Source organism: Eretmochelys imbricata, chromosome 1 (assembly GCF_965152235.1).
Source record: "Eretmochelys imbricata isolate rEreImb1 chromosome 1, rEreImb1.hap1, whole genome shotgun sequence".
In the NCBI taxonomy this organism is placed as follows: Eukaryota; Metazoa; Chordata; order Testudines; family Cheloniidae; genus Eretmochelys; species Eretmochelys imbricata.
The window spans coordinates 136,817,269-136,837,963 of record NC_135572.1 but is presented as its reverse complement, the minus strand read 5'-3'; the positions used below and the strand labels follow the sequence as shown (position 1 = coordinate 136,837,963).

At 43.2% G+C, this 20,695-nt stretch overlaps 2 protein-coding genes across 8 annotated transcripts in view; one reads left to right on the top strand and one right to left on the bottom strand.

Moving 5' to 3' along the window:
- TRAPPC2 (trafficking protein particle complex subunit 2) overlaps positions 1-8,124 on the top strand; it is a 23,531-nt gene extending 15,407 nt beyond the window's left edge. The window contains exon 5 of the mRNA XM_077815890.1: positions 7,829-8,124. Within this exon, the coding sequence (XP_077672016.1) occupies positions 7,829-7,867 (39 nt within the window). The 3' untranslated portion in view covers positions 7,868-8,124. The remainder of the gene's footprint in view (positions 1-7,828) is intronic.
- Positions 306-20,695, bottom strand: RAB9A (RAB9A, member RAS oncogene family). Of its 7 annotated transcripts, none has more exons than XM_077815807.1 (4): positions 19,241-19,423; positions 10,637-10,669; positions 1,637-1,701; positions 306-1,545 (listed from the first exon to the last, which is right to left on the bottom strand). In XM_077815807.1, the coding sequence occupies exons 3-4, from the start codon at positions 1,687-1,689 to the stop codon at positions 906-908; spliced, it is 693 nt and encodes a 230-aa protein (XP_077671933.1). In that variant the 5' UTR covers positions 1,690-1,701; positions 10,637-10,669; positions 19,241-19,423; the 3' UTR covers positions 306-905. The 7 variants fall into 7 exon arrangements, with proteins under 7 accessions (XP_077671933.1, XP_077671977.1, XP_077671962.1 ...); XM_077815851.1 differs by having other exon boundaries at positions 1,648-1,701; XM_077815836.1 differs by lacking the exon at positions 1,637-1,701 and adding an exon at positions 16,289-16,467 and having other exon boundaries at positions 19,241-19,422.

Sequence of the window (20,695 nt, the reverse complement as noted above, 5' to 3'; positions counted from 1 at the left end):
AAGTTCTGTGATTGCCCATGTCGATCTGAGAGAGAGAGAACAGGATTCATTAGCTCTACAAGGATAACAGGAGTAAAAACTTATTTGCTGCTTATGTAAACAGATGAAGCCCTGCTTCTGCACAAGGAGCAGCTCTGTGAACGGAGGGGATACTTCAGTTGCATACAAGTCAGTTTTCAGCCACACATCAAGTTCCTAGCATGACGTGTCTCATTAGCTGTATGGTGCAAATGCAGCTTTAAGTAACCTGTTGGCAAAATTCAACAAGGCTTTAGAAGAGCAGATGAAGGGAAAACACGCAGACATTTAAGTATGCAGGAGGTTTATTTCCCACCTTAAAATCTACAGTAGTTCTAGTCACATTAGGTACTTAATAGCAGAAATCTAAAGGTTTATATAGAATTAAAAAAAAAAATCACATTAGAGATGAAGTACCACTCAGATCAAAAGGAATGTAATGAGACTGAAGTTCTTTAATATTTAGCATTATTGTTATGAAATGGGTTTTAGTGAACCAAAAATGGAATACTAATTTCATAAAAATATACATACATATAAAATTTGTTCCTTGCATTTGAATTACAGAAAAAAAAAACCCAAAAGTAGTGCTTCTAGAACTTTCAAGTTTCTCTGAATTACATTTAAGTATTTATAATTTGATTTGTTAACTTTGCAAATTACACATTTGTATTAAATGAACATTTTTAGCTGACACCTTTCTAAACAGAAGAGTTCAGTAACAAATCACTCACTGAATGGAAGCCCTCCCCTACCCCCCAGTAAAGCAGCAGAATGTTATATTTTAATAATATTAGGGTGGAACCCACTTATATTTGAGCTATTACTCCTTTTCTTATTTTTAAGTTTGTCAGAACTTTATTGGCAAAAAAAAAAATATCTAACAGTCAACAGCAAGATGAACTGGGTTTAGGCTTCCGGTGAAGATTTATTGTATCTGTCTGAATCAAGTGATCTGTTCTGTCTTCAGTAGCAAGAACTCTTCGAACAGCTTCCTCAAAGGCCGCTGCAACATTAGTGGCATCTTTTGCACTAGTCTCAAAATAGGGATGGTTGCCATTGTTCCTGCACCAGTCCTGGGCTTCTTCTGTAGACACTTGCCTTTCATTTATGTCAACTTTGTTACCCAATATCACAAAAGGAAAACTTTCAGGCTCTTTGACATCTGCATAGTAAATGAATTCTTTTTTCCAGTTACCCAAGTTTTGGAAGCTTTGAGAGTCATCTACACTGAAAGTTAGAAGGCAACAGTCAGAACCTCTATAGAAAGGAGTCCGTAAGCTCCTGAACCGTTCTTGACCTGCCGTGTCCCATATCTGCATTGTAACAAAGTGTCCATCCACTTCCAAATCTTTATTTAAGAACTCCACGCCTATTGTGTGGAACAACTGCGTATCAAACTTGTTAGTGACATATCTGTTCATAAGTGAACTCTTCCCGACTCCACCATCACCTAGGAGTATTACTTTAAGGAGCGACGATTTTGTTGCCATTGTTGTTGAAACGGATCCTCCTGATTTCTGAGTCCTGTAACATGAGAGAGACCCTGTTCAGAACAAACATTTTTCCCTTGTGATATAGACAACTTATTTTGTTAAATATTGAATTGTTCACATACTCATGCATTACCCATAAATAAAGTGTTAGGCCCAAGTCACTGAGGATTTCCATTGCTCACTAAACCTTAAATGCAAAAAAGAAAAGAAGGAATTGACTAAATATGTTCATAATTTTTAAAAGTAGCACGCTTCCCACTGGATAAGAAATTAAGAATGGCCATACTGGGTCAGACCAAAGGTCCATCTAGCCCAGTATCCTGTCTTCCAACAGTGGCCAACACCAGATGCCTCAGAGGGAATGAACAGAACAGGTAATCATCAAGTGATCCATCCCCTGTCACCCATTCCCACCTTCTGGCAAACAGAGACTAGGGTCACCATCCCTGCCCATTCTGGCTAATAGCCATTGATGGGTCTATCCTCCATGAACTTATCTAGTTCTTTTTTTTTAATCACCAGATGGGGCAATTTCCTGTAATATCCTGGACAAACTTAATTCAATAAAGTTAAAACATTTGAGGAGCTCATTATATTAGAAATGTAAATGATGTGTATTATTGTGGGACTGTATGTAACTTGTCTAGGAGACATGACTAATGTAAACCTTGGAAAGTGTTATGAATTTCAAAGGACTCTTTTAAACAATGAGCTAAGAAACTGTTGAGTAGCTTCCCTAGGAAATACTTGGGAGGAGGGAAATGCAAATGCCCACCCACCTCTGGACCTGATCTTTGTAGGAGGCTTGCCCTGGGGAGGGAATCTTTGTCTGCAAATTACCTATTCCCAGGATCAAAAGGGCCAAACGGCATAAAGAAGTAACTCAGATTCATGGTGTTCTTGTTCTGAGCAAAAGGAGTTATGAACTTGAAAACACATGTGGGGCTTGAAGGACCATTCACCTGCCTGAACCCTTGTTGGACTTGGGGTGATCTCCAGTAAGCTTATTAGCACGTGTAGGTTCTTTTATTGTTTTGATATCTTTTCTCTGTAATGCTTTTACCTTCAGAATAAATGGGCATGGGCTTGCCACAGGTAACTTAACTGTGACAACTGTACGGTTTACCATCTCTGAGGAGAAAAAAAGGCAGGCCAACTTACACATTCTGACTTTGCTGAGGAATTCACAGTTTAGACAGGGAGCTGTGCAGCCTGGAAATACCCTTGTCAGGAGGGAGAGAGAGATGCATGTCTACACTCAAGAGAGGTGATGGCTAGGGAGCCAGAAGCCTAAGAGTGGGTGCCCTCACTGGACCATAGAGAGAGACACTATAGGTGCTATTGCTCTGAACTTTGACAAGGTTATAAAGTGTTTCTTCTTCAAACTATAGTCTGTGTGGTTGTATGAATTAGCACACTGATTAGTCACTTCTAGAGACTGGGTTTGAACTCCTTCTTTCACTTACTGGATATTTTTGAAAATCTCTTCCCAGGAAATAGTGGAAGCCTGTCCACTTTACAAAACCACCAGAGTTAGTCTGCAAAACAGGTGTCAATTTGGTCTAGCTAAAGACCATAATATGCAATAAGTCATAATTTACATTCATTGAAAACCCTGAGGGGGAAGATAGGGATAAAGCCAGGCATTTGGAGAGTTCCTGACTTCATTATTATCTAGCCACTTTTAGTCCCTCGTTTCAGTTAGCACCAAAATTCATTTATCTTACATTAATTTGCCAAAAACAGTGGAAGCTTCCTCGTAGAAGCAAGAAATATAAAACCAAACATATCTGTTCTGCTCTATTTTCTTATTTTAAACTGCAGCAAAATGTGAACCACCAGAAGAACAGTTTTCTTAAATCTTCTCATTCCATACTTTACCCTCAGTGTTTGCATTTTGTATCTAGACTGAAGTTCACTCCTCTGGGAAATCTGTGCCACTGCATGTGCAGAATTTATGACTTAATGCGAATTTATGTGCAGAAAAATGATTTTCTGACGGGGAAGCAAAGGCAAGCCACAAGAGCATTTATGCAGCCCTACCCAGCAGTATGTTTTGGGTGCCCAGGGCAGCTGGCGGAGAGGTACATCACTGTGAGGCAGGACTGGGGAAGACCTGGCTCGTGGCTCCTACCGTGCGCTGAGATCAGCTGCTAGTCCTGGCTGGGCAGGACAGGATTTCCTCTTCCCCTGCATGGCATCCGGGGCTGGGTCAGACCTACCCCCTGATTCCTCCCCCAGCTGCAGGAAGCTCTGCAAACTCCCCCTTCTCCTCCCCCCCTTCCCTTAGTTGCAAGAGAGAAGGATCCTTTTACAGGGAGCTGTTCCCCCATCTGCCCAACTCCCCTGCATCCAGAACCACCCATACCCAGATTCTCCTGCCGAGCCGAACCCCCGTGCACTCAGAACCCCTCCTTATGAGCCCCAATCCCCCTGCACCTGGACCACCCCGACAAGCCACCCACACCCGGATCCCCCTCCCACCAAGCCCCAACCAGCTGCACCTGGATCCCCACCCCACTGAGCCCCACTCCCCCTGCATCTGGACCCCTCCCACTAAGCCCCAACCAGCTGCACCTGGACCCTCTGCAGAGTCCCATTACCACTGTACTGAGAATCCCCCAACAATCCCCTGTGCATCCAGATCCCCTCCGCATCTGGATCCCTCACTGAGCCTCCCGCACCCAGACTGCCCCAAACACAACCCTCTCAAACCACACCTGAATCCCCCCCATACTAAGCCTCTGCCTTGTTGAGCTTGCCTACCCACAGGGAGGGGCAGGGCCAAGGGGTGTTTCTGTGGCAGGCCAGGTTCTTGCACTGTGTCAGGGTTGGGTGCAGCCTCACCACTGAGTCCGTGTTTTCGGGGTTGGGGCAGGGAAGAGAGCTGCACAGTGATCTCCCATCTCTGTGCAGCCAGTGGCCTGTGCTCCCCAATGCCCTGCTGGAGCCTCCACATTTATTTGACAAATAAAATTTGCAGATTTTGAAGAATATTAAAATATTGTGTGCAGAATTTTTATTATTTTGGCACAGAATGCCCTAAGGAGCAGAAGTTCATTAAAAACAGTTATGGGTCTATCTTTTTCTATTGAAGACTGCATTCTCTATGTGAGCCAATTCACCCTGCTTGCAGAAACATCTTCAGCCACAACAGCTGCAAATGTGTGAGCTCTACCAGACCTTATTCTGTCCACTACAAAACTCTGATGGAAACATTTACAATGTTTGTCTTACACTTCTTGTACTCAATATATTTAACTGGATTCAAAGTACTGAAGCCACATCTACATTCAGAATTTTAGCAAGCTCCTGCACTGTTGGCTCAGCACTGCTGCTAGCAAGAATCGGAAGGCTGGTATAGTTTGGCTGCCTGCATGTTTTCCTCAGCGTCATCCAGACTTGTAAAAAAGCTTCTAGAAGTGTTATAATTGTCAATTTAAACACAAAAGAAGTCATAGAAACATTTCTAACAGCAACCTAAGCTACCTAACCCGAAAGCCCACTCCACACTTAAGTTTTAATTCAACACAGCTACAGATCTCAGGTGTGAAAAATTCCCACCTCTGAGCACAATAGCCATGCGAACTTAACCCCCAGCATAGATTCAGCTAAATTAATGGAAGAATGCTTCCATCAACCTAGATACCTGCAAAGATGTAGTGCTTAGGAAGGCTGTGATCCTACAGCAACAGAAAAGTCACTTCCATTGCTGTAGGCTGTATCTACACTATGGGGTTATGCCAGCATACCTACCCCACCATATCTATGCGGCTTTAGTCTCCACAGTGTAGACATGGCCTAAGGTTCCTATACCAATCTACTCACTATCCCCATAAATGTATGACAATTAGGAAAAGTCAAACTAGTTCAGCAAAATAAGCACCTGTCTAGAAGGTCAGAGTTGGAAAGGCATTAGGATATTCTCCACTCAGTCATTGGAGGTTTTTCCCTTTATATGCCCCACTTGGTCTTTCTTCCTTCCTCCCTAAAGTGCAGTATGCAGTGTAGTTGTAGCCATGTAGGTCTCAGGATATGAGAGACACAAGGCGGGTGAGGTAATAGATCTGAAGAAGAGCTCTGTTTGGCTCAAAAGCTTTTCTCCCTCACCAACAGAAGTTGGTCCAATAAACAGTATTACCTCACCCGCCCCATCTCTCTGATGAAGAACAATGTCCCACTTGTTTTAATTGGCATACATATCACCTGAAAACAGAGCTGCTTTTGCAGAATTGAGAGCTGCTATAAACTGGCATACATATCACATGACAATGTGCTGATGTAGAATCAAGGCCTGCACCAGACTCCTGGAATTTCAGGCGTGCTCTGGCTCCTTCCATCTACAGTTCCCACTTTTTTGTAATGCTCAGTCTTACAGGCCCTATCTAGAGTAAGAAAATTTTTTTTAAATGCCCGAAGTTCGGTAAAAACTGGGAGCCTTAATGCAGAAAGGATTTCGAAACTAGAGAAAAGAAGGTAGCCACTGCCTATAAAGTTTTGTCCACAGCAAGATGAATAAATGTATTCATCCTTGGACTACACTACTTGAAGATAAGCAACCCTGTAGTGGTGCCCTCCTGGACATATGTACAAGGTTAGAGTACATTAATATTTTTAAAATGTCATTTAACAAGAAAATAGTAGTAGAGTGGCCAATTTTCTTTCACAAACTTTTACATCCTAGTAAATATGCAACCATAGCCATGATCTTGCAAAGATGTTGAGCAATGCGTAACTACACAAGAAGCCTACTGAAGTTTATGCATAAACTACTCGCATGTGAGCAGGGCCGGATTAATGTAGGTGCTCTAGGGGCTGCAGCCCAGGGCTTCGGGCTAAGGGAGGCCCCCACAAAAATAAATCCATAATTATATACAATTCAGTGGTCACCAACCCGTCGATTGTGATCGACTGGTCGATCCTGGAGCCTCTGTCAGTCAATTTAGCAGCCTGGAGATCGCAAACTCCAGCCGCGCAGCAGAGCTCAGGCAGGCTGCCTTCATACTGTGGCCCCATGCCACTCCCGGAAACGGCCGGTTGCTGGCACATCTCTGTGGCTCATGGTGGGGAGGGGAGAGGAGGGCGGCTCTGCACACTGTTCCCCACCCCCAGCACCGTCCCTGCAGCTCCTATTGGCCGGGAACTGGAGCAGCGGTGCTTGCAGGCAGTGCACGAAGACACACAGTCTCCCTCCCGCCAGGGGCGTGCAGAGACAAGCCAGCAGCCGGCCGCTTCCAGGAACGGCATGGGGCTATGGCAGGCAGGCAACCTGCCTGAGCCCTGCTGCTCTGCCGCCTGGGAGCTGCCTGTGGCAGGGAGGATAAAAATCAATGATTTTTTTGATAAAATACTTTTTGAGGAAAAAACCTATCTAAAGATAGTTTTAATTAAGATACATTATAGCTCAAATATATCTCATCATGAAATAGGGATTATAAATTCTAATTCTATAGTAAAAGACAATTATTCATGTAATGTTTAAGAAAAGTTTTGTAAATGAGTTCCAGTAGTTCATGGATTAGGGACCCTATCTTATGGGGTTCCACGGGCTTCTGTATAGATTATTTAAGTTAAATCTTTCTATCTATCCAATGGGACTCAGTGCTCAGTCTATAAGATACCATCAGAGATGTTTAATTTTGCAGTTCTCAAACTGTGGATTTGTGTCTCCAGAGATAACATGCTTGTTAACCGCAAAAAATGTTTTAAAATAAATAAATAATATATAGAGGTGAGAAATAACAGACCTCAACCTTATTGTCCCTCCACAAATTTGTGCACACAGAGTCAATCCCTTACCTCTCTCTAAAAGTGCAAAGTTTCAAAAAGTTCAATGAATAGAAGATTGTTGGGGGTGGAATAGATCTGGACAAGGAGAAGTCGTCTGGAGATAAATGTGAGAAGGGAGGGATAGGCAGTAGAATCAAAAGCAAAACTGTTAGAGCAGCATATTCCAGAAGTCTTGAGGTCTGAGTGTAGCCTTCATTGATTTGAGCTCTATCATACCATTCTCTCACTAGAAGGGGAAACCTAAAATGGCAGCAGCCTGTAAAAGAGACCCAGTTTGGGAATAAGAACCATTCAAGAAATATATATTTGCTGATGAGGTTTTAAAGAAAGTCACACCAGTGAACTGGTGGAAGTCACTTAAGCACTTGGATTCAGAGACTGTTGAAGTGATAATCTCACTTTTAACAGCAGTAGCTTCTTCTGCCGGTGCAGGAAGAATATTTTCTTCCTTTGGACTAATTCATTCCAAATTGAGAAACTGTTTGGGATCTGAAAAAGCAGGAAAGCTTGTTTTTCTTTTCCAGATTATGAACAAACAGGAAAATGAAGGTGAAGATGACTGAGTTAGCTGCAGAAGCCAATATTTTAAGTTTCTCATGTTGACCTGGCTGACAGTCGATTTTTTTTTTAAATATTTCATTTAACTATTTTAGTTAACAACTTTAACAAAAACAAATGTGATTTTAAAAAACTTGAGTATTTAACTAAAATCAAAAATTTATATGCTTGTTTTGTTAAAATATTATATGTTTGCTGTTGAAGAAAAAAATCCAGAATACATAATGTTATTGTTTTAGTTAAATAAAACAATTAAAATGTCTGTCTGGTGATGTTCTCCTCCTAATACAGCATGGCAAGAAAATCCTCCAAATATTAATAATTAACCTGTTGAATTGGAGATGGTTCACCTGCCAGTGACTTCATAAATATCTGCTTCAATTACCTTTGGTAAATGAAATAACCAAATAATCATTCATTTTCTGATATAGCTGAAAAAATAATCTGAAAAGTTTTCAAAATAAATCACTTAAAAATGTATAGTGTGTACCTTCTAAAAATGAAACCTACATCTATCTGTGAGCTGTGAAGAATATGTATTAAAGTTATAACAACCAACAAGAATCCACTTTTATGAAGTGAGCTGTAGCTCACGAAAGCTTATGCTTTAATAAATTTGTTAGTCTCTAAGGTACCACAAGTACTCCTTTTCACTTTTATGTAGAAATCCATGATTAAATTGAGTCTTCCTGACTAGTGATTTAAATCATGATTTAAATCAATTTGATTTCAATCAAATCCACCCTGGCCTGTGGCAAGCACCTCCTGGGCGGAGCCTGCACCTCACACCCTCTCCTGTACCCTAACACTCTGCCCCAGCCTGGAGCCCCCTCCTCCACCCAAACTCCCTCCCACAAAGAAACTAATATAACAGCTATTCTTAGGTAAGAAGTAGGCTATTTTGAATTAACTATATTCTACATGTTTTACGACTGAAATGTAACCACAGAACTGTATTATGTTAATTAAAAGGCAAGTTTAGTATAGCGTTAATAGCCTCAATGCCATAATTTGATTTTGTTTTAAATTAGGAAAAAGACTTGTATACAGGGCCCCCACAAAATCTAACAGCCCCGGGCCCACAGAAGAGTTAATCCGGCCCTGTATGTGACTTCATGAAAAGTCTCTGTAGGATCATGTTTATGTTTTCTAGTTATAAACCAACTTAGCTACAGCTTATACCAAGGTTCCATATCTCTCTTCCTCCTTTGTTAATTACAAGTTACTTTATCAGTTAACTAGGCTTTACAATAACAGCACATTAGACTAACAAATGCATCAGTGAAAAAAATCTCATTTTCAGATCACTTCACGACACTTTGCTAGTGCCCATATTTATTGCATCTATGTATAAAAGAGGGACTCAGACACACTAAGGATTTTTTTTTAAACACAGCAGCTAAAAATCATGGTTTTTTAAAGTCATGTCTTTCTTCCCATTTCATAGCCTTGAACTGCTAAAGTGGATGCTTTGTATTTTTATTTAAGTTTCCCTGATTTCACAGAGATTTTTCTCTACTAAGGTTTCATAACTTAAAACCTCTTTAACATCCTTACTGTGAGAACACAAACTTAAAACACAAACTGATAAGCAAATAAGCCTTTGCCATATTTACAATCAATGCCACCTTCTGATATACTGGACTTCAAGTCAATTGAAGAATTTCAGCTTTAACCAGGCAGTACTCCTCCATCAGGGTTTGCTGCCTGCAGTAAATGGAATTTTTATTCCTAAATCATTCAGGTGTTTAAGGGTTTGTCTACACTTAATCTGAATTAATTTTCAAGGTAGGATGTGAAATTGAAGAGCAATAGCCATTCCTGAGTGCCTTGTTCAGGTTTTGCTTAACCTGCTTTTGGATTAAGCTAAACCAGATGGTACTCAGTTCCATAAAGAGTGTCCACAGATGGAGTTATTCCAGAATAATCTCATGTACAGACAATTCTTAAATATAGTTCTAAAAGCCTCAGTTTAGGGGGCTCCTATTTTTGAAATTTTTAGCCTGGGTGGATAAAAAAGCTCACAATAACTTTGTTAAATGTACTGAAAGTCTAAATTAACTTTTCATTGTTAACACTGACACAAGTTTGTTTTGAAGTGACTAAGATTTTATGTCACTAAGGAAAGTTTCATAAAGATACAATTTTAGAACCTGATACTCCAGATGCTTCCACAACTGACTATTATGTGATTAAAGTTACATAGTTACTTACGTAGTTTTGCAGAATCAGGGTTATAATTTTCAATATTTTGTTTTGTTTTTCCACATTAAGTTTTATAAAATTCATGTAAGATCCTTCTAAGTAGAGGCATTTTTAAAAACCCAGCATCTTAGTTTGTTATAAATTTTAATCTAAAGTCACAATAGCACAAGTTTTCAAATTTCAATTTTAAAAACCCAAATGATTAAAATAATGGGTCTAAATTACTCCCACTCTGTTTAATGTTTTAGTATTTAGATTAGCCAACTGGTATTCTTTTTACCTGTTTTGAACTCTACAGAATTTATATTTTGTTTTCGAACACAGTTAACATCTATGATATATAACTGCATACGCAAAGAAATCAACATATGTCAAGAGAGACTAGCAAGTGAGGTACTATCTTTTATTGGACTACCTTCTCTTGGTGAAAGGCAAGCTTTCAAGCTATACAGAGCTCTTCAGGTCTGTGTAACTTGAAAGCTTGTCTCTTTAACCCACCTTGTGTCTCTAATATCCTGGGACCAATACAGCAACAACAACACTGCAATATTACATCAAAAAGCATTTACCTTGATTGTTCAGCTTAAATCATCATTCAGCATCTGCAAATGAGGAGACATTAATTTGCAATATGTGTAACCAATTTGTTTCAGCCAATTTTGCTTTAAGAGTAGCTAAGCATAAAATAGTAACTTGTAATATATCAAGAGATTGTACATGCACATTTACTCTGACAGTTCATATATCATCACCAACACACAGCATACCAATTGGTTTAAGGATGGATAGATAGATACACAAATCAGTTTTTCTAGAACAGTTTTGTGAATATATAATACAAGATTCACTGTCATGCCCCTCTCAAAAAGGAAGCCCCAAAACAAGAAAACCTACTATGAAAAGCCATACACAAGACTCTTTTCTTAAGCCTCCCCTCCATCTTTAAAATTAATCTAGAGTAAATAACAGGAATGACATGGAAAAAGATTAGATCATTGAATTCCAAACCCCTGCAGGATAGTCCCCAGAAAAAGGTCATATCAAATACTGAACTTATACCACATTTGATTTTGACTACAAAACCAAAAAAAGGAATTTAAAATGTCCTCTACCCCAAATACACACACAGTTTTGTGACTCACAGAAACTATTTTTCTAGGTATGTCCTCAACCTTCACTAAAATCTTGGGGGAAACCTTGTCTGTATTTTTAATAAAATGCAACATTTGTGAATACTGCATCTTTAGACTGTGATAAATTTGCATCTTTTTGCTGTTAAGTGGATGCTTTAATATATACAATACGTACAGTACCTCAGGAGCTTTTCATTTAAAGTTTCTTGGCTTGAACACTTAAATTCACAGTCTTTATATTGAATTAAGGGTTTTACATTTAGTTTGATTTATTTACAAATTTGTCAAACATTTTCATTTGCTGGCAGACTGGAGAATGCAACATTGTAGCAAAGACACTATAGAAAATACACAGCATATGCCAAATCCTGTAGTTCCTAGGCCCTTCTGTAGTCTGGCTACTGCACCATTGAAGGTAGCTGGGGATTTCTAAAATTTATTAAAAAACAAAACAAAAACCAAACAGGGATCCAGGAAAACCACTAATTAGCTTTCCTTTTTAAGTGCAAATGAACTTGAGAAGGAGCCTGACTGCTTTATAGATACTGAAGCCAGGATGAAAGATATCTAATAAAATTCACTGCTTGAGAAATTCTAGTAGTTGAACATATGAAGCCTAATCCACACTACAAGTAAAAGTGTCTTTGTGACCAGTTTATGACCTTCCTGTACTCTTGGTACAAATAATGAGAATTGGTGCCCACTTTTCATCAAATAATGGCTGACAAGTATGCATTTTTGTACAGAATCTAGCATAATAGATCATCAAATCTTGTTTGGGGACTACAGATATGGCTACAATACAGATAAATAATATTTGTTTCCACACCTACCGTGCTGCCTAATCATGTTCCTATCAATGCATTCTAACTGAAAAGGAGAGCCGCTATCCCATACAACCCCTGCAGAGGATAGAATGCAGGGAGAATGTGTATATAGAGTGGTACCATCAGCACATGAAACAATGCTGATGGTTGTCCAACCACGCAGCTGATTACACAGGCCCTCCTAATCACGTGGCCAGAAAATAAGGCTGCAGGAAGACAGAGTGGATCAATTTAAATCACCGATTTTAATCATTATTTAAAAAGGCAAGCAGAAAACAATTTAAATAGATTTAAATCTTGATTTCAATTGTACTTTTTAAGGTTTTCTTTCCTAAAGAAAGGTTAATTCTCATTAGTTGGTAACCTTTAAAACATGTTGATTTGCAACTAAATATATCCTTTACACTAAAACAGGAACTTTTTGATAACCAGGACAATACACTATTATACAGCTTAATGTAGTTAGATTCTTACTTTTTACACTTTTATGTTAGAAAATGGTGAATGAGGCATTTCTTATTTACTAGATTAATTTTTTGCTAATGATTTGTGTCAAGTTCTATTTGGATGGAAACTGGAGTACAATTAAAAGTGTGCAAACACAGGATGTTATTTTTTGTATGAAATTAAACTACCTTAAATGCGCAGGATACACAATAAAAATATTTATATAAACATGTTTTGCCCTTAAAACATTGATTTATTAAACAAAGGAATCATTATTTGTCGGTAGTGAATTGAACTGATGGTTTCTGGTCATCATGTCTTTCAGATATTAAATTAGTAGTTCTTATCCTCACACCTAGTTTTTATTCATAGATAGTTTGGAAGAAAAACGTTCCTGCTTTTTCAATTCCCACTCAATTTCTTAATTTTGAATGAACTAATCAATGAACTGAACTAGTTGAATAAACTGAAGTGGAGAAAAAGATTCTTTCTGCAGCCACAGAAGAGACTACTACTTCAAAAGCTGGTTTAGCATGTCAACAGGCCTTGTTTCCAGGTGCTTAGTCAATGACTTCCATAAGTTCAATAGTCTGAGAACTTTAAAACCAAGCAGTACATATCTGTGGCCTCATATTTAATTATTTTAATAGATTATTGTAAATTTAGGCCTTATACAGCTTGTCATTTTAAATAGGTTTGTTCTTTAAAAGTATTTAAATACCTTTTTTATTTTATAATTTGTTTAAATCATCCATTTTTATCCTGCAGGAAGACAATTGTGTGCCTTGCTGAGCCTTTGTCTGGTGCAAAACACTAACTATAATACTAAGAATAATGTGGTATATAAAGGCAACTGTGTTTATAGTCCACTATACCATTAACGGATTACAATTTCAGTTAAAAGTTGTAATATGAGTAGTGCCAAAGAAACCACCAAGCTTCACAGGTGTTTGACCAATTTAAACTTGTACTTTGAGTAAAAGGAGTAGCAGGTGGTGGTGCTCTAGGGAAAGAACATGATAGCTTGTGGCCCTCAATCTATGTATTTATTTGCTACAGACTTGTTCAGGGCCCTGAACTAGGGTGAGGGTTATAATTGGAACCACTATTACTGAAAGGAGGGAGATGGGGCCCCAAGTGTGACCCTTTATTCTTGTATTTTGAATATGTTTTAAAATGTGACTAGAAAAAGTGTCTAACTAGAGCAGGTCTGAAATTTTCAGATGAAAGTTTCACTGCGAAATGCTGATTCATGGAACCTGAAATGTTTCATGGAAACACACTTCAGGTTCAATAAGTTCTCTCTGAATTGCAGGCAGGGGTTTGATGGAAGCATGCCTGATTCCCAGCTGGCTCATGTGAGTATCAGGAGTCTGCAGTCCACAGCAGCCCCACGAGCTGATCTGCTCCATAGTCAGGGACCCCAGGCTTCTAGAGTTCCTGCAGCAGAGCCTGGAAGCCCTGGCTTGAACTGAGGCTTGGCTCTCAGGTCTGCATAAGGGTACCTGGAAGCCCTGAAAATGGCAACTTGAGCAGGTGTCTCAGGCTTTCCAGGCTCCCTGTCATGGAGCTGAGAGCCTGGAATTTCTGAGCAACAGCACAGCTACGGCTCCTGGGGCTCCCTCCTGCCAGAATTGGAAGACTGGGTCAAGCCATGGCTCTCAGGGTCTAGGCTCCCAGCACTGCAGCATGGATCCAGAAGCCCCAAGAGCCCCAACCCATGTTGCAGCTCCCAGAGCTTCCAGACTCCCTGCCACTGAGCTGGACTTCCATGCCAGCAGGTTCCCCACGTTGCAGGAGTCAGACAGTGCTGGGAGCCAGCTAGCCCGAGAGTCTAGAAGCTCTGGGATCCCAGACCCCCTAGGCCTGGACCAGCCCACATGGCAACAGTTTTAATCTTCTCAATGATTTTTTTTTTTCAGAATCTCCAGGTCACAAGAAATTTCAAAATGTTGACATTTCCCAGAAACCTGAAATTCCAAATTTTGGCCAGCTCTAATTATTATAACCCTTTCCCCTACTACGTTCTCTAACCCTTCTACTATGAACTACTTTTCAGATTGGAAATACCTTGTTAGCCTCGCCAGCCCCCTTTATTTTGATTTTTAAAAATGATACTTATAACCATAAGCCATAATGCTTAAAGCCACAGCCCAACAGCAATAAGCTATCCCAGGAATGCATTCTTGGCTATTGGTACACTAAGGCTTGGTCTACACAACTGGGTTAGGTCGAATTTAGCTGCGTTAGGTCGATTTAAAAATGACTGCGTCCACACAACCAACCCCGTTCCGTTGACCTAAAGGGCTCTTAAAATTGACTTTTGTACTCCTCCCCGACAAGGGGAGCAGCACTAAAATCGACCTTGCTGGGTCTAATTTGAGGTAGTACGGACACAAATCAACGGTATTGGCCTCCAGGAGCTATCCCAGAGTGCTCCATTGTGACTGCTCTGGACAGCACTTTGAACTCCGATGCACTAGCCAGGTACACAGGAAAAGCCCCAAGAACTTTTGAATTTCATTTCCTGTTTGGTCAGCATGGCGAACTCAGCGGCACAGGTGACCACGCAGTCCCCCCAGAATCGTAGAGCGTAGAACGTTTCTACGCTCCCCCATCATCTCCGTCCCTGAGGTTATTGCAGATTAGAATGCGAAAAAAAACGCACTCACGATGACATGTTTTCCAAGCTCAAGCAGTCCTCCTGCACAGCTGAATGCATGAAGGCATTCAGTGGCAGAGCCCAGGAAAGAATTAAGTGAGCACAAAGAGTGGAGGCAGGATGAGATGCTGAGGGAGAGCATCTGTTGGGGGAAGCAAACGGACATGATGAAGCATCTGTTGGAGCTGCAGGAAAGCCAACAAGAGCACAGACCCCCGCTGCATCCACTGTATAACTGCCTACCCTCCTCCCCATGTTCCATAGCTTTCTCACCCAGACACCCAAGAACGTGGCGGGAGAGGCTCCGGGCACCCAGCCACTCCACTCCAGAGGATGGCCCAAGCAACAGAAGGCTGTCATTCAAACAGTCTTATCTTTAGTGTGGTTACAGTAAGCAATGTAGCCTTGTCCTTCCCTCCTTCCCCACCCCACCCAGGCTACCTTGTCCATTATCTCATTTTTTTTTAATTAAGAAAGAATGCATGGTTTCAAAACAACAGTTACTTTATTTCAAAGGGGGGAGGGTGGTTGGCTTACAGGGAATTAAAAATCAATAAAGGGGTCGGGTTTGCATCAAGGAGAAACACACACAACTGTCACACCGTAGCCTGGCCAGTCATGACACTGGTTTTCAAAGCTTCTCTGATGTGCAGCGCACCTTGCTGTGCTCTTCTAATCGCCCTGGTGTCTGGCTGCTCAAAATTGGTGTCTGCCTCAACCTTCCACCCCGCCATAAATGTCTCCCCCTTACTCTCACAGATATTATGGAGCACACAGCAAGCAGCAATAACAATGGGAATGTTGGTTGCACTGAGGTCTAACCTAGTCAGCAAACAGCGCCAGCGAGCTTTTAAACATCCAAAGGCACATTCTACCACCATTCTGCACTTGCTCAGCCTACAGTTGAATTGCTCCTTACTACTGTCCAGGCTTCATGAGCCATGGGAGCAAGGGGCAGGTGCGACCGCATGGTGCTGCCAGCTGGGAGAGCAACCTGAAGCGGAAGCCTCCAGCTCGCATGATATTCCAGGCAGGACCGAATCTCCATGCGACAAAACTTAAGGAAGAGAATGACCTGGACTCTCTGGCTCCCATTCGGTGCTCTAAGAGGAGAACAGTCATGTCTGTCCAGGCATCCCTGATCAACCTCACCGAGGTCTGCCAGGAGCACCCAGGAGACGTACGACAGCTATCAGTCCTACTGCACCATCTGCCGCGAAAGCAAGGAGCTGCTGCTGTGTTGCAATGCAGTACCGCATCTGCCAGCGGCACCCATGAGATGTATGGTGACGGTGAGCTGAGCAGCCTCCATGCTTGCTGTGGTATGGCATCTGCACGGGTAACCCAAGAAAAAAGGCATGAAATGATTGTCTGTCATTGCTTTCACGGAGGAAGAGAGGGAAGCCTGACGACATGTACCCAAAACCACCTGCGACAATGTTTTTGCCCCATCAGGCATTGGGAGCTTAACCCAGAATTCCAATGGGCAGCGGAGACTGCAGGAACTGTGGGATAGCTACCCACAGTGCACTGCTCTGTAAGTTGATGCTAGCCACGGTAGTGAGGACGCACTCTGCCGATTTAATGCACTTAGTGTGGACATAGGCAATCAACTGTATAAAATCGGTTTCTAAAAATCCACTTCTATAAAATCGACCTAATTTCATAGTGTAGACATACCCTAAGAGTACTTTCAGCTTCATGCCTCTCAACCAAGACTTTAAAATAAAAGTTGTTACTTTAAACCAATTTAGTTAAAACTTGTGCAGAACACTTTGTCGACACTTAGGGCTTGTCTACACTTAAAAGACATTTAAATCCACACCCTACTTCAAATCCACACCCTACTCCAATTTTAATTAACTAGTCTAGAATGACTCCTCGTGTGGGCACACATTCCAAATTAAGAGTGTCCACACAGAACTGTTCAGAATAACTATACCCAAATAGCTCCATGTGTAGGCAAGCCCTTATTTCAGTTTAAAACAGATTTCTTATATCAATTAGGAACAGGTTTAAGGTAACAAATAACAGCATCCACACAGATTTTTAACTAACTTGATTTAATTAAACCAGTGCAAGGTAGTTTGCAGACAATGCTATAGGCCCTTGGTCTCAGATTTAATCTACCTCCATCCCTGGGTGCAATTCACTGGTCAGGTTGCCCTTCTACATTGTTTCTCTGTTGCTTTGCTGTACTGATAGTTCACATCCTCTGCTGGACAGCTTATCACATGTGTGACAGGCTACCTGAGCCTCTCCCATGGCAACTCTATTGTGGTTTCTTCTCTGTCTTGTTCCCTGCTCTGCTGATTACAATTACTTTTCATGGCCCACCTGCACATCTCCCATTCCATGTGGATGCACAATTAGCTCCCTACTGGGATGTTTTACCTTCCTCAGCCCTACCATAAAACAGTCTCTCTTCTAGGACAACTCCACCTGACCCCATATCTCCCAGGCTCTAGCTACAGCCATCCATGAGATCTGCTACCTGGTATTTCCTTTGCAGTCCACTTCTCAGCAGCTGCCTCCACTCTGCTGCCCACAAATCACCTGATTCTCTCTGTGCCTGATAATTTCTTGCCCTGGGATGTCACTTCCTTTTCCTAGTAACTCTGGCTAATACAGTGTTCTCTGTCAGCTAGATCAGCGTTTCTCAAATTTAATTGCACTGTGACCCCTTTCTGACAATAAAATTACTACACGTCCCTATGCACTGTGTTGCTCTAGAATCAGGGCTGGCATCAGGAGATGGCAAGCAGGACAATTGCCCAGGGCCCCACAAAGCTAAGTTGCTCAGGCTTCTGCTTCAACCCCAGACCCCAGTGAGTCTAACACTGTCCCTGGCAACCCCATTAAGATGAATTCAAGACCCACTTTGGAGTTGGGATCTAACCACTTTTAGAACTTATCACAAGACCTACCTATTACCTAAAGTTGTCCCTTAATAAAAGAAGTGTATTTTAAAAAGCAAACCGAACTCCATAGGAACTGGGAAGGGTGAAGACCAAATTCTCTGTTGAAGCCAACATCGATAATTAAATGTATATCTAGTTTACCTATTATACTGTTAGACGGGTGCTATATATGACTCCTGCGAGCAACTCCCTCTCCAGTGCTTACCTCAAAAGCTGCTCATAGATTTTTTTGAAGCAGCAATTGTATGAAAGTGACATCATTTAAGTATGAAACCAAAGTGGATGCTGGCAGATTCAGTACTTGACACTGGATTTTGAACAGCAGCGAAATTGTTATTGGGGTTGTAAGTGTACGCAGAGTCAGAAAGATGACACTGCATTCTTACATTTAGAAAGTGAGTTTTTAAATAAAGGCTTATAATTCACCAAAAATTGAAGCTATGTCCCCCAGGCTAGCCAGGGAGCTTCCCGCCTGCCGGTAGCATATAAGCTACTGGCATTTCCCATCTCGGTAATTACCTACTTAAGGTCAGCCTTGTTAGGCTTGCCCTTACAGTTACTTGGGGGAAAGTAGCTTTTCAAGCCACGCAGTTTAGGGACCTTCCTTCTCAGTCAGTCTACAGGAATCTCCCTTCGAAAGGTGCTAAGGGACAAGGAAACCACCCCGCAGAAACCGAGTTAACCTGAGACAGGCTGGTGATTTCAACCGGCGCTGAGAAAGCGCCCTGGAGGGAAAGGGATCTGTCCCACAGTCACGCGATCGCTAATCACGCCACATTTCATTACAGCGCAGAAGAAGTTTGATCAGCGGCTTGACTCCCGGTCCCCATCTTGAATTGCTTGTTTCCACAGCCAGCGCCCCCCCGGCCCCGCCCCCGGCAGCGCCCTTAGCCCCCGGCCCGGACCCCGGAAAACCGCGCGCGGGGCCACGACGGCCGCGGCCACAAGCCAGACCCGGAAACCCGGGGAGAGCAAGCGAGAGGTGGGGGGAGGGGGCTCCCAGCCCGGCCCCCGGCAGGCAACAAACGCAGACACCGCCCGCCCCGCAGCGCAGGGAGGCAGCGGCCGGGGCCAGGAGCGAAGCCCGGGGGGGGCCGCCTGCACCTGCCAGGCCGCCCCGATGCCCCGTCCCGCGCGGCCACCTCCCGGCCCCGGCTCCAGACGAGGCTCCGTGCGCTGTTACCTGCCGGGGGAGGCGCCGCTGATGTCGGCACCGGGACTGCGCAGCTCCCGTCCCGCCTCTGCAGCCACCAGCTGGTACGGGAGAGAGAAACAACATGGCGGCGGCGGCGGCGGCGGGAGGGGTGGGGCCTCTAGGTCACGTGACCCAGGCCGGCCGCAGACCCCCGCGCTCACTCCCCGCCCGCCCGGGCTGGGGGCTGCTGTGGGAGGGGCCCGCGCGCCTCTCTGGCAGGAGGCTCCGCCCCCAAACTGCGATCATTGGTGCCCGCCTGACGGCGCCCCCCCCCGTCCACTGGAGCCTCAGTCACCCGGTGCCGTCACTCGTGCCTGCCCCCCCCAGGCCCCCCTCGCCGGGACTGAGCTGCGCGCCCGGCCGGTCCCCAGCCATGTCCCTTGTTCCCCCCCATTCCCTCCCACTGCCCCTCCCCGCCATGCACACCGCTCCTCTTCCCCCCGCCACTAGCCCACCTCCCCCCCACACACACACACACCAGCCCGAGCTGGCCCCCACCCCATCCTTGCCCCCCGCCACATACTCCCTTCCCCCACCCCACGCACACACTCCTTCTCCCCTGCCCCCCCCACCGCTCACTCACGCCCACAGCAGCCCCCGCCCTCTCCCCGCAAGTGAGTCTGTCGCTGCAGGGTGCCGGAACTGCTCCCTTTTCCAAGGTCTTGTTCCCTGCTTTTGGAAGCTGCAGCACCAGCAAGGCTAAGGCCATTGCAGAGCGCAGATCAGTCCATGAGAAGCAGTCATCCAGGCCACTGAAGGAGGGGAAGATCCTATCCTGACTGCCAGACCACACGGGTCACGAGCACTGGGGAGGCATCCCAGCCACAGGGCCCCAATTGCTTTACTTTTACAACTGTTTGCCTTTGTGCAGATTCTTGTTCTCCCAATTGCCCTGATCTGTTTGTGAGGGTGACGCAGCGCTTTTATGCTATGTCTTTTGCTCTGTCTCGGTCATCAGATCATTTACTTATACATGAATCACTTCAATAAATGTTTTTTTAAAATAAAAAAAGTTTGCAGACTTATCTTTGTTGAGAAAAAAACATTGAGTCATCAGCAACCCAGACGCAGCAGCCTGGCACTCAGATTAAAATTCTTATTTCCCCTGTGCTCCGTTGCTAATTCAGGCCGAAATGGGCTCACCTTCACTCTAGTCTTGAAGTCTGGCTGTGTGGGCAGCACGGAGTTGTATCATCAGGGTTTCAGTCCACAGACCTTTCCCCAGCTTCTTATTTTGTTATCCTGTCTTCCTCACACTCCACTGTGCTCTGCTTGTTTGTCTCATCCACCAGCGTCTTGTTCTAGACCGGGGTGGCCAACTTGAGCCTGAGAAGGAGCCAGAATTGACCAATGTACATTGCCAAAGAGCACAGTAATACATTGCAGCCCCCATCAGCTCCCTTCCACCCACCAGCAACACTGCTGATTAGTGCCTAACCCTCC

Excerpts from the sequence above, each read along its gene's own strand:
- RAB9A (XM_077815807.1), bottom strand. The coding sequence starts at position 1,689 with ATGGAAATCCTCAGTGACTTGGGCCTAACACTTTATTTATGGGTAATG. Across the intron at positions 1,546-1,636 it reads TATTTATGGGTAATGCATGA|GACTCAGAAATCAGGAGGAT; the intron begins GTATGTGAACAA and ends CTCATGTTACAG.